The 18,129-nt window shown below is 45.4% G+C and overlaps 1 protein-coding gene across 2 annotated transcripts in view; it reads left to right on the top strand.

Annotated features, from left to right (window-relative positions):
• The window catches only part of EMC1 (ER membrane protein complex subunit 1), a 621,514-nt gene that overhangs the window by 52,422 nt on the left and 550,963 nt on the right, over positions 1–18,129 (top strand). For both annotated transcript variants that reach the window (XM_069240148.1, XM_069240147.1), the window contains exons 3-4: positions 14,501–14,566; positions 15,432–15,525. In XM_069240148.1, coding sequence (XP_069096249.1) covers positions 14,501–14,566; positions 15,432–15,525 — 160 coding nt within the window. The remainder of the gene's footprint in view (positions 1–14,500; positions 14,567–15,431; positions 15,526–18,129) is intronic.

Raw genomic sequence — 18,129 nt, 5'->3', positions numbered from 1 at the left:
TCTAAAGGAGGATTTTCTCTCTAATACGTTATCCTCCACTCACACTACCTACCAGTCCCTTCCCATGCTTCCAGGCATGTTAAAACATGCACAGCAAATCTTTCAAGAACCAGTTAAGGCCAGAGTCATCACTCCTAGAGTAAAAAAGAAATATAAGCCGCCTCCTTCTGATCTGACATTTATTACCCAGCAGCTACCTCCTGATTCCGTAGTTGTCAGTGCGGCAAGGAAAAGGGCTAACTCCCAGTCATCTGGTGATGCACCGCCACCAGACAAAGAAAGCAGAAAATTCGATGCTGCTGGTAAAAGAGTGGCATCGCAAGCAGCTAATTAATGGAGAATAGCCAACTCCCAAGCACTACTGGCTAGGTACGATAGGGCCCACTGGGACGAGATGAAAGATATCATCCAACATCTCCCAAAAGATCAACAAAAAAGAGCTCAGCAAATAGTTGAGGAAGGGAAGGCTATTACAAATAACCAAAAGAGGTCAGCTCTAGACTCAGCAGACACAGCAGCAAGGACAATCAATACTGCCGTCACCATTCGGAGACACACATGGCTTCGGTCGTCAGGTTTTAATATTCTACACAGTACAGAGGTTCATTTCAAAAGCCTCCATACGGGGTTGGTTTTAGAGCCCAAACATCTGAGGCATCCACCTCACAATCAAAACCGTCTTACCAGCCTCCTTACCAACAAGGTGGGTTTAGAGGAACTTACAGAGGCCAATTCCCCAGAGGTAGGGGAAAATACCAGCCAACAAAGCAAACCTCACACACAAAACACTGACTTGCTCCACATCTTCCCTCACCACCCTTCCCCTGTGGGAGGAAGACTGCAAAAGTTCCACAAACACTAGTTATCCATTGCAGCAGACAACTGGGTATTATCTAATATCCAAAATGGTTACTGCATAGAATTTGCACAGATTCCTCCAGATATACCTCCAAAACCACACAAACTCTTCTCCCAACGCATTTCCATGTTGCAAACAGAAGTACAGTCACTATTACTCAAACAAGCCACAGAGCTTGTCCCACAACATCAAATAGGAACAGGGGTTTACTCCCTGTACTTCCTAATTCCCCCAAAAGATGGAATATTGAGACCAATACTAGATCTCAGAACCCTCAATCTTTACATACTATCAGAACACTTTCACGTGGTAACACTACAGGATGTAGTCCCACTTTTACAAGAACAAGATTTTATGGCAACCTTAGACCTCAGAGATGTGTATTTTCACATACCCATCCATCCAGCGCACAGGAAATATCTCAGGTTTGTAATACAAGGAAAACATTACCAGTTCAAAGTGTTACCCTTCGGGATAACAACAGCTCCCAGAGTATTTCCAAAATGCCTTGCCGTAGTGGCAGCCTACCTAAGAAGGCAACACATCCATGTCTTCTCATATCTCGACGACTGGCTAATAAAATCCAACAGCCAGACACAGTGTCAAAACCATACACATTATGCAATACAAACCCTACACACTTTAGGGTGCTCAATAAACTACCAAAAATCTCACTTACAAGCAGCGCAAGTTCAACAGTATTTAGGAGCCACACTAAATACGCCAACAGTACTTGCAAGCCCAAGTCCACAAAGGGTACAATCATTCCACAATATATTAGCACAAATTCAGTCAGACCAACAGTGCACAGTCAAGTCTGTCATGAAACTGTTGGGCATGATGGTATCATGCATCGCCATTGTCCCAAATGCAAGACTAAACATGCAGCCCTTACAACAGTGCCTTGCAAAACAATGGTCACAGGCACATGGTCAACTTCAAGATCTAGTGTTGATAGACCGCCAAACTCACATCTCGCTTCAGTGGTGGAATTCCACAAATTTAAACAAAGGGCTGCCATTTCAAGACCCTGTGCCTCAAACCACACTTAGAACAGATGCATCAATGATTGGACGGGGAGCACACCTCAACAATCGCAGCATTCAGGGACAATGGGACAACAAACACAAACAACTTCACATTAATCACTTAGAATTGCTAGCCGTATTCCTAGCACTCAAAGCCTTTCAACCTCTTCTCGTTCACAAATACATTCTCATCAAGACAGACAACATGACTACAATGTATTACCTAAACAAACAAGGAGGGACCCACTTATCACAACTGTGCCTTCTAGCACAAAAGACTTGGCATTGGGCAATACACAACAACATTCACCCTGTAGCACAATACATTCCAGGGGTACACAACCAATTAGCAGATGCTCTCAGCTGAGATTAACAAACACACAAGTGGGAAATTCACCCCCAAGTACTTCAAACATACTTCCATCACTGGGGAACACCAGACATAGACCTATTTGCCACCAGCGAAAACGCAAAATGCAAAATCTTCGCCTCCAGGTTCCCACACCCTCTATCCAAGGGCAATGCCCTATGGATCAACTGGTCAGGGATATTTGCTTACGCTTTTCCCCCTCTCCTGCTCATTCCATTTCTGGTCAACAAACTGCATCAAAACAGACTCAAACTCATACTTATAGCACCAACGTGGGCACGTCAACCATGGTACACAACATTGTTAGACCTGTCAGTAGTACCACACGTCAAACTGCCGAACAGACCAGATCTGTTAACACAAAACAAACAACTGATCAGGCATCCAAATCCAGCAATACTCAATCTAGCGATTTGGCTCCTGAAGTCATAGAGTTTGGATATCTACATCTTCCAACAGAATGTATGGAAGTAATTAAACAAGCAAGAAAACCCACTACCAGGCAGTGCTATGCAAACAACTGGAAAAGGTTTGTGTTTTACTGTCAATCCAAACAAATTGTCCCTCTTTCCGCATCGCTTCAAGACATTGTAGGTTACTTACTTCATCTGCAAAAGGCAAATTTGGCTTTTTCATCCATCAAAATACATCTCACTGCTATTTCTGCGTATTTGCAAAATATACAACACACGTCTCTATTTAGAGTCTCTGTTATCAAAGCCTTTATGGAAAGGCTAAAACGTATCATACCACCAAGAACTCCTACAGTGCCTTCATGGAATCTTAATATTGTACTCACACGACTCATGGGTCCACCGTTTAATCCCATGCATTCGTGTCAGAAGCAATACCTAACGTGGAAAGTAGTATGCCTTGTTGCAATCACTTCATTAAGAAGAGTTAGTGAAATACAAGCTTTCACTATTGAGCAACCCTTCATACAAGTACACAAACATAAAGTAGTACTTTGGACAAACCCAAAATTCCTACCTAAGGTGATTTCACCGTTTCATATCAATCAAACAGTGGAACTTCCAGTCTTCTTCCTACAGCCAGACTCAGTAGCAGAAAGAGCGCTGCATACATTAGACATTAAAAGAGCTATAATGTATTACATTCACAGAACAAAATCATTTAGGAAAACTAAACCGTTATTTGCGGCGTTCAAAAAACCACATACTGGAAATCCAATCTCAAAACAAGGATTAGCTAGATGGATAGTAAAATTCATCCAAACTTGTTACTTAAAGGCCAAAAGGCAGCTATTAGTAACACCAAAAGCACATTCCACCAGAAAAAAAGGAGCTACAATGGCCTTTTTAGGAAATATACCAATGACAGAAATCTGTAAAGTAGCCACTTGGTTAACACCCCATACATTTACCAAGCCTTACTGTATAGATGTGTTAGCAACAGAACAAGCAACAGTAGGGCAGCCTGTACTAAGAACACTATTTCAAACAACTTCAACTCCTACAGGCTGACCACCGCTTATGGGAGGAAAACTGCTTTGTAGTCTATGCATAGCCTGTGTATCTGCAGCTACACATGCCATTGAACGGAAAATGTCACTTACCCAGTGTACATCTGTTCGTGGCATGTTCCGCTGCAGATTCACCTGCGCCCACCTGCCTGCCCGGGAGCCTGCAGCCGTTTAAGTTAAAACAAGCATTTGTACATATGTATATATATGTTCGATGGCATCTGTCGCTGTAGATACGCATGTTTTGCAATAGCTCGCCATCTGGTGTTGGGCCGGAGTGTTACAAGTTGTTTTTCTTCGAAGAAGTCTTTCGAGTCACGGGACCGAGTGACTCCTCCTTTTGTCTCCATTGCGCATGGGCGTCGACTCCATCTTCGATTGTTTTTTTTCCGCCATCGGGTTCGGACGTGTTCCTGTCGCTCCGAGTTTCGGAACGGAAAGATAGCTACTTTCGGAAGATTTTCGTCGGTATTGTTGCGTTCGGGATCGGCGTAGTTAGATTCAACACCGCGTCGAAGGATCGAAGAGCTCCGGTGCCCTTCGGGGGTAGTTTTTTCGATCCCCGTCGGGGCCTGGTCGGCCCGACCGCGTGCTGAAGAACGCCGATGGAACGGACCCCGTTCCGTTTCTGCCCCAAATGCCACAATAAATACCCCTATACAGACCAACACTTGGTCTGTAACCTGTGCCTGTCACCTGAGCACAGTGAAGACACCTGCGAGGCCTGTCGTGCGTCCGGGCCCGAAAAACACTCCGAGACCGTCGAGTCAGAAGACTTCAGATGGCGTCCGCGCCGACAGCCCACCGAGAGTTCGAGGAACAAGAAGAGGAAGGTACCTTCTCGATCCAAGACTCAGACTCCGAAGGATTCGACGATACACAAACCGTGAGTAAGACGTCGAAAACCACTCAGAGGAAGATTTACAAGGCCCAGGGGACGCCACTGCCACCAGGCCATGGCTCCACCCATAAATTCGGTGACCGACCGTCGGCACCGAAAAAGGCCCAAACAGTGCCGAGATCGTCCGACTCCGGTCGAGACACCGGCACGCAGCCTTCTCGGGACCGAGAAAGTGCTGGAGACAAGCATCGACACCGAGATGCCGGTGTAGACACGGCTCAACGCCGAGACAGCGGCCCCGAAGAAGATCGGCGCCGACAGGTTTCGGCCCCGAAAATGAAAAAAGTCACCTCGGAGCCGAAAAAGGACGCAGACAGGGTTTCGGTCCCGAAACAAACTGCAACCGACCCAGCTTCAGGCTCTTATACAGAAGAGCACTCGCTAACCTCCCAAATGCAAAAGCATAGGTTTGAGGAAGAGCTACAATCAACTGATGTGGACCATACGCAAAAGCGAATTTTCATACAGCAGGGGACAGGAAAAATAAGCACCCTTCCCCCTATTAGAAGAAAGAGAAGGTTGGAGTTCCAAACTGAACAGACACCACAACCAAAAGTGGTGAAAAGAGTTACCCCACCACCCTCTCCTCCGCCCGTGATTAACGTCTCACCAGCACAAACTCCATCACACTCCCCAGCTCACACCACCATAAGCCAGGGTGACCAAGATCAAGACGCATGGGACCTATACGACGCCCCAGTGTCAGATAACAGTCCGGAGGCATACCCTACGAAGCCATCTCCACCAGAGGACAGCACCGCGTATTCTCAAGTGGTGGCTAGAGCAGCACAATTTCACAACGTAAGCCTCCACTCAGAACAGGTCGAGGATGATTTTTTATTCAACACACTCTCCTCCACCCACAGCTCATACCAAAGCCTGCCTATGCTCCCTGGTATGCTCCGGCCGGCACGCAAAAGAAATCTTTAAGGAGCCGGTCAAAAGTAGGGCAATCACACCAAGGGTGGAAAAAAAGTATAAGGCGCCTCCTACAGACCCGGTTTTCATCACTACACAGCTGCCACCAGACTCTGTCGTTGTAGGAGCAGCTAGGAAAAGGGCCAACTCCCACACATCTGGAGATGCACCACCCCCAGATAAAGAAAGCTGCAAGTTCGATGCAGCTGGTAAGAGAGTCGCAGCACAAGCTGCAAACCAGTGGCGCATCGCGAACTCCCAGGCACTACTTGCGCGCTATGACAGAGCCCATTGGGACGAGATGCAACATCTCATTGAACATCTGCCCAAGGACTTACAAAATAGGGCAAAACAAGTGGTTGAGGAGGGACAGACCATTTCCAACAACCAGATCCGCTCCTCCATGGACGCTGCAGATACAGCTGCACGGACAATTAATACATCTGTAACTATCAGAAGGCATGCATGGCTCCGAACGTCTGGATTTAAACCAGAGATTCAACAAGCAGTTCTCAATATGCCTTTTAACGAAAAAGAACTGTTCGGTCCAGAAGTGGACACAGCGATTGAGAAACTCAAAAAAGATACGGACACTGCCAAAGCCATGGGCGCACTCTACTCCCCGCAGAGCAGAGGGAATTACAGCACATTCCGTAAAACACCCTTTAGAGGGGGGTTTCGGGGTCAGAGCACACAAGCCAGCACCTCACAAACAACACCGTCCAGTTACCAGGGACAGTATAGAGGAAGTTTTCGGGGACAATATAGAGGAGGGCAATTCCCTAGGAATAGAGGAAGATTTCAGAGCCCCAAAACCCCTACTACTAAACAGTGACTCACATGTCACTCACCCCCTCCACACAACACCAGTGGGGGGAAGAATAAGTCATTATTACAAAGCATGGGAGGAAATCACTACAGACACTTGGGTTCTAGCAATTATCCAACATGGTTATTGCATAGAATTTCTACAATTCCCTCCAAACATACCACCAAAAGCACAAAATTTGACAAAACATCATTCCAATCTCCTGGAGATAGAAGTGCAGGCACTATTGCAAAAGAATGCAATCGAATTAGTGCCAAACACACAAATAAACACAGGAGTTTACTCACTGTACTTTCTGATACCAAAGAAGGGCAAAACGCTGAGACCAATCCTAGACCTCAGAGTAGTGAACACTTTCATCAAATCAGACCACTTTCACATGGTCACACTACAAGAAGTATTGCCATTGCTAAAACTACACGACTACATGGCAACTTTAGACCTCAAGGATGCTTATTTCCATATACCAATACACCCATCGCACAGGAAATACCTAAGGTTTGTATTCAAGGGAATACATTACCAATTCAAGGTACTGCCTTTCGGATTAACAACCGCACCAAGAGTCTTTACCAAATGTCTAGCGGTAGTCGCTGCACACATAAGAAGGCAGCAAATACATGTGTTCCCATATCTAGACGACTGGCTAATCAAGGCCCATTCGTTAATAGAGTGCTCAAATCACACAAATCATATCATACAAACCCTCTTCAAACTAGGGTTCACAGTCAACTTCACAAAATCCAAAATTCTGCCGCGCAAGGTACAACAATACCTAGGAGCCATAATAGACACATCAAAAGGAGTAGCCACTCCAAGTCCACAAAGAATTCAAAATTTCAACACCATCATACAACGCATGTATCCAACACAAAGGATACAAGCAAAGATGGTACTACAACTCCTAGGCATGATGTCTTCATGCATAGCCATTGTCCCAAACGCAAGACTGCACATGAGGCCCTTACAACAGTGCCTAGCATCACAATGGTCACAAGCACAGGGTCACCTTCTAGATCTGGTGTTAATAGACCGCCAAACTTACCTCTCGCTTCTGTGGTGGAACAACATAAATTTAAACAAAGGGCGGCCTTTCCAAGACCCAGTGCCACAATATGTAATAACAACAGATGCTTCCATGACAGGGTGGGGAGCACACCTCGATCAACACAGCATACAAGGACAATGGAACGTACATCAAACAAAACTGCATATAAATCACCTAGAACTTCTAGCAGTTTTTCAAGCACTAAAAGCTTTCCAACCAATAATAGTTCACAAATACATTCTCGTCAAAACAGACAACATGACAACAATGTATTATCTAAACAAGCAAGGGGGGACGCACTCCACGCAGTTAAGCCTGCTAGCACAAAAGATTTGGCGTTGGGCAATTCACAACCAAATTCGCCTAATAGCACAATTTATACCAGGGATCCAAAATCAACTCGCAGACAATCTCTCTCGAGATCACCAACAGGTCCACGAATGGGAAATTCACCCCCAAATTCTGAACACTTATTTCAAACTCTGGGGAACACCTTAGATAGACTTGTTTGCGACAAAGGAGAACGCAAAATGCCAAAACTTTGCATCCAGATACCCACACAAACAGTCCCAAGGCAATGCCCTATGGATGAACTGGTCAGGGATATTTGCTTACGCTTTTCCTCCTCTCCCTCTCCTTCCTTACCTGGTAAACAAACTCAGTCAAAACAAACTCATATTAATAGCACCAACTTGGGCAAGGCAACCCTGGTACACAACGCTGCTAGACCTATCAGTAGTACCCTGCATCAAATTGCCCAACAGGCCAGATCTGTTGACACAACACAACCAAAAGATCAGACACCCAGATCCAGCATCGCTGAATCTAGCAATCTGGCTCCTGAAATCCTAGAATTCGGGCACTTACAACTTACCCAAGAATGTATGGAAGTCATAAAACAAGCCAGAAGGCCATCCACCAGGCACTGCTATGCAAGTAAATGGAAGAGGTTTGTTTGCTACTGCCATATTAATCAAATACAACCATTACACACAACTCCAGAACATGTAGTGGGTTACTTGCTTCACTTACAAAAATCTAACCTGGCTTTCTCTTCCATTAAAATACACCTTGCAGCAATATCTGCATACCTGCAGACTACCTATTCAACTTCCCTATATAAGATACCAGTCATTAAAGCATTCATGAAGGGCCTTAGGAGAATTATACCACCAAGAACACCACCTGTTCCTTCATGGAACCTAAATGTTGTCCTAACTAGACTTATGGGTCCACCTTTTGAACCCATGCACTCCTGCGAAATACAGTTCCTAACCTGGAAGGTGGCATTTCTCATCGCCATTACTTCCCTAAGAAGAGTAAGCGAGATTCAGGCGTTTACAATACAGGAACCTTTTATACAACTACACAAGAATAAGGTCGTCCTAAGGACCAATCCTAAATTTTTGCCAAAGGTTATTTCACCGTTCCATCTAAATCAAACAGTGGAACTTCCAGTGTTCTTTCCACAGCCAGATACCGTAGCTGAAAGGGCACTACATACATTAGATGTCAAAAGAGCATTGATGTATTACATTGACAGAACAAAGAACATCAGAAAGACTAAACAACTATTTATTGCATTTCAAAAACCTCATGCAGGAAACCCAATATCAAAACAAGGTATAGCCAGATGGATAGTTAAATGCATCCAAATCTGCTACCTTAAAGCTAAACGACAGCTGCCCATTACACCAAGGGCACACTCAACCAGAAAGAAAGGTGCTACCATGGCCTTTCTAGGAAACATCCCAATGCAAGAAATATCTAAGGCAGCCACATGGTCTACGCCTCACACATTCACCAAGCACTACTGTGTAGACGTGTTATCCGCACAACAAGCCACAGTAGGTCAAGCCGTATTAAGAACATTATTTCAGACTACTTCCACTCCTACAGGCTGATCCACCGCTTTTGGGGAGATAACTGCTTACTAGTCTATGCAAAACATGCGTATCTACAGCGACAGATGCCATCGAACTGAAAATGTCACTTACCCAGTGTACATCTGTTCGTGGCATCAGTCGCAGTAGATTCGCATGTGCCCACCCGCCTCCCCGGGAGCCTGTAGCAGTTTGGAAGTTACCTTCAACTATTTGTATATGTATCATCTCAACCTTAAATAGGTGCATACTTAGTCACACCATTGCATGGGCACTATTACTACAATTCAACTCCTACCTCACCCTCTGCGGGGAAAAACAATCGAAGATGGAGTCGACGCCCATGCGCAATGGAGACAAAAGGAGGAGTCACTCGGTCCCGTGACTCGAAAGACTTCTTCGAAGAAAAACAACTTGTAACACTCCGGCCCAACACCAGATGGCGAGCTATTGCAAAACATGCAAATCTACTGCGACTGATGCCACGAACAGATGTACACTGGGTAAGTGACATTTTCATTCTATTCCATTAGCATGGACATCTCTTTTCTTTATACTCTATCACTTCTACCTTACCCTCTGCCGTAAAACAATCTAAGATGGATTCGATGCCTATGCGCAATGGAGCCGAAGAGGAGGAGTCACTCGATCCTGTGACTCGAAAACACTAATTCGAAGAAAAACAACTTGTAACTCTCCGAGCCCAACACTAGATGGCAGGACCTATGCATAGCATGTGAATCTGCAGCGGAACATGCCATGAACAGATGTACACTGGGTAAGTGACATTTTCCATATATATATATATATATATATATATATATATATATATATATATATATATATATAATATATGTACAATGCAAAGCTAAAAATAAGAATTAAAAATACATCACCATGGGGCGTGATAGGGTCATCATCTCTTTGCCAATGGAATGACCCGGGCAAAGGTGTCCCCTCTCCAGAATGAGTTTGATCCAACCCCAGTCGTCAAGTTTCTCTTAAATACCTTAAACAAGCTGGAGAGGAGAATTCTAGAAACTCCCTTCTCCCATACTGTACGTTGTTCAAACGCTTGATGTACCAGTCCGTGTTGAAAGAGTATTAGAGTTAGAGATTGGCCACATCCCAAGGTGCGCACTCAAGACCAAACTGTTCCTTGCCGTACTATAAACCTCATCCTTCTCTCCCACACTCCTCCTTTGTGTTCTTGCCCTGGGTAAGAATAGAGCACGAAGAATGAAAACATCAGCGGAAAACATGTTGCATAAGTTGTGCGAGGAAAAATACCTGTACCACCAATGTGACGCTGTTTGAAGCTAAGTTAAACACAAAGTGGAGTCAGTGGTCAAGATGGAGCAGTGGTTAAATACTTCAGTACCTCAACATGCCTCATATTGCGTACTCCAGAGAGTCTTGTCTTACAACAGTGCCCATTTTCTTATCCTTACCATACCACTTTACTGTTCCCAGAGCATTTAAATGGTATTAGGAACAAGCAAGCGCTTTGAGATAATGTATTTATTACCTGCTGTGAACATACCCTGGATACGTAGCCACAGCCACCATTCAATCAGTTAATCAGGAATTTATAAAGCGCACTACTCACCTGTGAGGGTCTCAAGGCGCTGAGGAGGGGGGAAAAGGGTGGGAGGTGTTGCTACTGCTGGAACAGCCAGGTCTTGAAGTTTCCTGAAGGTAAGGAGGTCCTTGGTCTGGTGCAGGTGGGTGGGAAGAGTGTTCCACATTTTGGTGGCGAGGTGCGAGAATGATCTGCCACCATTTGTAGTTTTGCGGACGCCTGGGACTGTTGCTAGGGCGAGGTCATCGGAGCAGAGGTGCCGGGTCGAGGTGTAGAAGGAGAGCCATCTGAGGTATTCTGGTCTGGTGTTGTGCAGTGCTTTGTGAGCGTGGGTGAGGAGTTTGAAGGCAATTCTCTTGTTGACTAGGAGCCAGTGCAGGTTTCTTAGGTGGTCTGTAATGTGACAGTGGCCGGGGATGTCCAGGATGAGGCGTGCAAAGGCGGTCTGGATGCCTTGCAGCCTCTTCTGGAGTTTGGCCGCATTGCCGTAGTCCAGTTTGCTGCTTACAAGGGCTTGGGTGACAGTTCTTCTGGTTTCGGTGGGTATCCATTTGTAGATCTTTTGGAACATGCAGAGGGTGTTGAAGCAGGAGGAGGAGATGGCGTTGACTTGCTGGGTCATGGATAATGAGGAGCCCAAGACGAATCCTTTGTTGGGTGCGTAGTCGGTGGGAGTATGAGTGGCTCCAAGAGTGGCAGGCCACCAGGAATCATCCCATGTGGAGGGGGTGGAGCCGAAGATGAGGACTTCCGTCTTGTTGGAATTGAGTTTGAGGCAGCTGCTCTTCATCCATTCGGCGATGGCCTTCATTCCTTCGTGGAGGTTGGTCTTGGCGGAGTCCTTGGTGAGGGAGAAGATCAGCAGGGTGTCGTCGGCGTATGAGATGATGTTGAGGGATCGGGCAATGTTAGCGAGCGGGCCATGTAAACGTTGAAGAGGGTCGGGCTGAGGGACAAACCCTGGGGGACGCCGCAGATAATTTCGGTGGCCTCCGAGCGGAATGGGGGGAGGCGGACTCTCAGCCCTGGACTGCGTCACCTCCTTTCTCACCAGCAGAACCAAAAGTTGCGGATTCCTGCATTGCTGAGGCATGAGCGTAGGGTGTGGTGGCAGACGGTGTCTATCATGGCCAAGAGGTCCAGGAGGATGAGGGCTGCAGTTTCGCCATTGTCCAGTGTGGTTCTGGTGGCGATGAGGGCGGTTTCAGTACTGTGGTTACTGCGGAATCCGGATTGGTAAGTGTCCAGGGTGCAGTTCTCCTCGAGGAAGCGGGTTAGTTGTCTGTTGACAGCCTTCTTAATTACTTTTGCCGGGAAGGGGAGCCGGGAGATAGGCCAGAAGTTCTTGTGTCCGCCTTGGGTTTTTTGAGGAGGGCGTTGATCTCTGCGTGTTTTCAGCTCTCCGGGAAGGTGGCAGACTCTAAGCAGCCGTTGATGATCTTCCGTAGTTGGGGTGCGATGATGGAGCTTGCTTTGTTGAGGCTGTGGTGAGGGCAGGGTTCAGATGGAAAGCCGAAGTGGATGGTGTTCATGATTTCGATGGTGTCGTTGACGGGGGTTCAGGAGAGCAGTTGGTTGGTCGGAGGTGAATCTGTGGTGTAGGTGGTTGCCAGAGAGGTCTGGGTGCTGATGCTGTTGTGAATGTCTGCAATCTTGCTGTGGAAGAAGGAGGCTGGGGGAGACGCAGAGGTCTTGGGATGGCGGGATGTTGTTGCCGTGGGAGCTGGGGTTGGAGAGTTACTTCACGACGTTGAAGAGCTCTTTGTGGCTGTGTGCGTTGTTGATTTGGTCTTTGAAGGTGGTTCCCTTTGCGGCTTGGATGAGTTGGTGGTGTTTGCGGATGGCGTTTTTGAAGGCTGTGTGGTTGTCCATACTCTGATCTCGGCACCGCTTTCTTTTGAGCCTTTGACAGTTTTGCTTAGATTGGTGGAGGTCGGCGGTAAACCAAAAGGCCTTTCTGTCAGTGCGTCTGTTCAAGGGATTCTTGACTGGGGCAAGAGTATTGGCACAGGTCTCGACCCATGGCCTGAAGTTGCGAGTAGCTGCATCAGTGTCGGTGGTGTCGATGGGTGGGTTCTGGGACAGGGTTACGATAAGTTAGTCTTCAGTGACTTTGTTCCAACTGCGGTGGGGGATCCATTGTGGGTGGTGGTGTGTTGTGGGTTTCTTGATGGAGAAGTGGTTGCAGCGGTGATCTGTCCAGTGGAGTTCGTGGTGTGGCTGAAGGAGACGTGATTGCTGGCAGAGAGTATAGGGTCGAGTGTGTGTCCTGCGGGGTGGGTCGGTGTCGTGATGAGCTGTTTGAGGGCGAGGTTGGAGAGGTTGTTGAGCAGGGTGGCGGTGTTGTTGTCGTTGGTGTTCTCGGGGTGGAAGTTTAAGTCCCTGAGGAATATGTAGTCGGTGGACGCGAGAGCGTGCGTGCTGATGATGTCGTTGATGGAGTTGCTGAACTGCTGTCGAGGCCGGGGGGTCCTATGGACCAGGGTCCCTCGGAGGGTGGTGTTTGGGTCAGTGTTGATCTGAAAGTGCAGGTGTTCGGCGATGCTGAGGGTGTCTTTGGTGCTGGTCGTGATCCTGAGGGTGTTCTTGTGGTTGATGGCGATGCTATTGCCTTCTAGACAATCCTCTTTGTTTCCAAATGTTATGAAATATGTGACACATTGGTTCCTTGGAAACTTTATGCCTTTATCAACCAGAACAAGGTTGGCAGTGGTGGTCTTTCAGGGTCTTGAGCTGTTTCAGAAATGTTCTGCTACTCACGCATTTTGTAACCATTACTCCTCAGATCCTTAATGCATTCTAGAGTAAAGGTCAGCACAAACGACCAGGGGTTACTTTTCGACAGAAGACCTATTTGCTTAAATACGGGTTTGCATCAACATCTCTGAACACTCCTTGACTGCAGTGTCATGTCCACATTTAGTTGGGAACATGGTAGAGGAGAATGATGGGATAAGACAAATTTCCTTTAGGCTACTCTGATCCTTTTTCTCCCTCCTTGGAGACACCTGGTCAACCATTCTCTGGAGCATGTGAAGTACCTCAACCTTGCCTTCTGGAACATAGGATGGTCTAGAGCAAACACTAGGTGGCGCACAGAAGAAAATTTAGACTGGTGTTCTCAAAGATTTTTAAAGCAACCACTTCATTAAATGTCGTGTCTTGAATCGATGTCTGCAGTTGCAGGCTCCTAAAAGGAGATCAAGTGCAAATAGTCTGCAAATCAAGTGCAAATGGTACTTTTCTTAATTACTGTTGTGAAATGCAATTACACCACTGTCTACTGTAAAGGGAATATCTGCTTCAGCCTTATAGCAAACCTCTTGCAAGAGACAACATGTGTGACCTATTTGGGTACTGAGCACTACACAAAAAATTGGCTTACTACTCATGAGAAACGTAATCTGATTGCACCAATAGCTGGATGTGAAAGGCTTGCAGTTTGTCATGGGTTGGTTTTGAGGTCATGGAAACTGGTTAATTGTTTTGCAGTGGATTGACAAGGGTAGAGACTGTAGTATCTTTTTGCCATGGGTATTCAAAGAAACTGATTGACACAACCAAGTGTGTACTAATGTTTTAACCTTGTTTTCTTATAGTGTGGCGTCATGTAGACAAAGTAACAGCAGAGGGAGCCATTGATGCCATGCTAAGCCATGGACATGGTGAGTGTTCCTTTTTCTGTTATAATTGGGTGAGCAGAATGCATGGAGGTTTACAAGAGTGAGATTGGAGATGCTGTTGTTGCAAGTGAGAGTGAGTTGTGTCATTAGATGTAAGTTAAGTGTGGTGAATCTGTATGTTGCAAGTGCTAAGTGTGTAGATGAATGTGACCTGTGAAAGAGAAAATGTGACTCCCATATGCTGTGGATTGTGTGTGTGTATCAGCATTGTGGTTTTAATAGCACTGCACATGACTATGTTAATTATTTGTGTAACATTGCGTGGGTGAGCAGTGATTTTCACAGATGTATATTATTAGTGGAAGGGCAAAGGACTGTGGCAGGTGCAAGAGCACTGTGTTAATGTGTTGGAATTCCTTGGTGGGAGAAAGTATGGCGGGTGCAGGGTTTAAGGGTGAATAGACCAAGTACTACAGGCAGGCAAAGATGATGATATTTTTGATAATGGCATGTGTATATTTGTTGCTTGTGGCAGGAATTGAGGTGTTAGGGTTGAGGAGCTTATAGCGAACCCTGAGGTGTAGTTGGTACTAGGGCTAGGTGTTTATCTTAGCTAGTGACAGGACTGTCAGGGAAGCAGTTGGAGATGCCTGCATGTGGAACATATAGGGACAGGATAGTGTGGAGATATTTAGTAGTTTCCAGAGAGAGAGAGAGAGAGAGAGAGAGAGAGAGAGAGAAAAAAGTGGGTGGGTGGTTCTGTGTGTGTATTTATATACATATATACACACATAAATACATACATACATACATACATTTTAGATGTATGACATCTTTCTGCCCTTCCTTGCTTTACTGGATTTTCTGCTAACATTTGCTTTGTCAACTGCTTTTCACTCCAATTCAGATGCCATCACTGTCTCGGGTGGGGGCCGGATTCTGCGTTCTTGGGAGACTAATGTTGGTGGAGTCAACTGGGAGATGCCCCTGGAGACAGGCAGGTAAATGTGTGTGTGTGTGTGTGTGTGTGTGCGCGCTCCTCTTCCTGAAACCTCCCCCCCACCCCAAATCCTCCTCCTCCAGTGCCATGCTATAACTGCAGGTGCACAACATTGTCAATGCACCAGGCAGCTATCTCTCTGTGGCTGTAGCCTTCCACTGTTCGCTTTCATCGATCAATAAATACATAATGGATGGAAATACATAAGCCAGTCCTTCTAAACCACTGACAGCATGGCTGAGTAGTCTTCCATTAATCTCACAAAAGAGCAGAGATACAGACATGGAAAAACTCATCTTATACCCTGTTCCCCAAAGGAGAATTTCTGCCAGAAATGCTAAGTCTTGTTCCCTGTGCAAGGCAGTTCGAGCAATCAGACTGTTAGGAGTGTTATTGATGTTGTACAACTGGAGTTCATTGACACAGAGACCTAGGAACCCATGACTGGGCATGCGTCTTCCACCTGCGGATACTCTGTTAGAAAGCAGAAAAAAAGTTTGATGCAGATACTTGAGCTGCAGCTGCTGCAATGGCTTTGCAGTTACACTCTACCAGTGTCCTGCTGCTGACGTTCTCTGGCATACTTGGGAGCACTCAACTGGGTTCTCCAGGGCGGTAACTGAACCTAGCCTCTTAAAAATAATGAGAGGGGAGCAAGATAGACTAAGGCTTTTTTGTTAAGATTTTAAGGGGGAAATTGCTTGCTTATATACCAGCTATAAAGTTAGTTGTGGACCAGCACTCCTAATATATCAATTTCTTTGTCCATTTAATGTTCAAGTTTTACGTGTGTGCTGTTTCTCTCAATGCTCATGACTAATCATTGCGCGTCTACAAATCCTGGCTGTCACCCATGGTAGTACGGCACACCTTTAAACAAAGCAGGTTAACTCCCTTTAATGTTTGCAACTGACAATTTAAAACAATATACTCCACTTGTTTTTGGTTATTTCTGTCCCTTCAGGAGGATATTAAGAAAGTATGTAGGAAATAAAGATAAGCAAGCATTTTAGTTTGCATAGTCTAAAAGATTTTAAGGAAGGATTGATTGAAACAGTTTTTCAATTGGTATAACTACCAATGTTCATTTAGTTTAAAAGATCTTCTCTCCCTTGTTTCCTTTTCCATTTCCCTTCACTAAGATATTAACATTAAATTGGGTTTGCCACACAGCTTGTGTATATGCGCTCTTTGTTTGAAAGTAGTCAGAATAACAGTGACCCTCATTTACCATGGATTAAAATACTTATTTTGTGTTGTCACATGCAGACCTTTTTGAGCACTTTTTGTTTAATTTCTTTACTTCCAAAAATATTTTTCTACCTCAGACATGCAAGACCAATTTTTGGATACCACAGTGAATAATCAAACAAAATACATCACTGTATACAGCACAGAAAATGCTATTGTGTACATGTTTCACAAGAACAGTGTTCAAGTCTCTTTTTAAAAACACGTTCAGTGCATTTAGTAACAGTACAATGTGCATATAAATTATTTGTCATGTTTTAGGGAAAAGGTTTAGACCAGAACAGTAAAAGTCTCTCAGTTTCACTTTTCAGTCTTATCCCTGACTCAAGTATGGTATGAAAAATGAAAACGTAACTTCGTTTAATGTTTGCCGCCAGTTTAGGTGCTTTTAGATATCCTTAAGTGAAGCGTGAAGAAATTATCCATCTAGTGTAAGAAACCGAAGCATTCTCATGTAAAGCTAACATGTTTCGATCACCTAGGGGACTATTTTCACAAGATCTTCATCTCGGCTAAATAGCTCCTTTGTTTGTTGCCAGTGAGCTTAGCAGAAATCAAATATCTATACGCTAAGGGCAGGTATAGATTATATATTGACTGTAAAATTTCCGTTTTTGGAGAAAGGGTTATGTACACCTACTGGTCCTTTCTTTTGTACTGGAATAATACTGGATTAGTGCAGGAAGATAAAAAAAAAAAACTTAAAAAAAACAGACATAGGCACGTGTCAATATCTTGTGAGTTTTTACCCTTTACCTTACACCCCTTGTGGGTTTATTTTAAAACAGCTGTGGGAGCTGCAAATAAATATGTGTTCGGTGGCATGTGTAGCTGCAGATACACATGTTGTGCATAGTCCGCCGTCTGGTGTTGGGTCGGAGTGTTACAAGTTGTTTTTCTTCGAAGAAGTCTTTTCGAGTCACGAGACCGAGGGACTCCTCCTCCTTTGTTCCATTGCGCATGGGCGTCGACTCCATGTTAGATTGTTTTTTTTCCGCCATCGGGTTCGGACGTGTTCCTTTTCGCTCCGGGTTTCAGGACGGAAAGATAGTCATAACTTCGGAAAACTACGTCGGTATTGTTTCGTTCGGTATCGGGTTAGAATAGAATCGACACCGAATCGTGAAGAGCTCCGGTAGCCCTTCGGGGTAATTTCGATCCCCCGTCGGGGCCTGGTCGGCCCGACCGCGTGTAAGATCGACACTGATGGAACGACCCCGTTCCGATTCTGTCCTAAATGCCACAATAAATTTCCATATACAGACCAACATTTGGTCTGTAACTTGTGCCTGTCGCTGAGCACAAGGAAGAGACGTGTGAGGCCTGTCGTGCGTTTCGGTCCCGAAAGACGCTC

This window comes from Pleurodeles waltl, chromosome 6 (assembly GCF_031143425.1).
Source record: "Pleurodeles waltl isolate 20211129_DDA chromosome 6, aPleWal1.hap1.20221129, whole genome shotgun sequence".
Taxonomy (NCBI): Eukaryota; Metazoa; Chordata; class Amphibia; order Caudata; family Salamandridae; genus Pleurodeles; species Pleurodeles waltl.
Note: the sequence above shows the minus strand (reverse complement) of the source record. Positions and strands in the feature narration are given on the sequence as shown.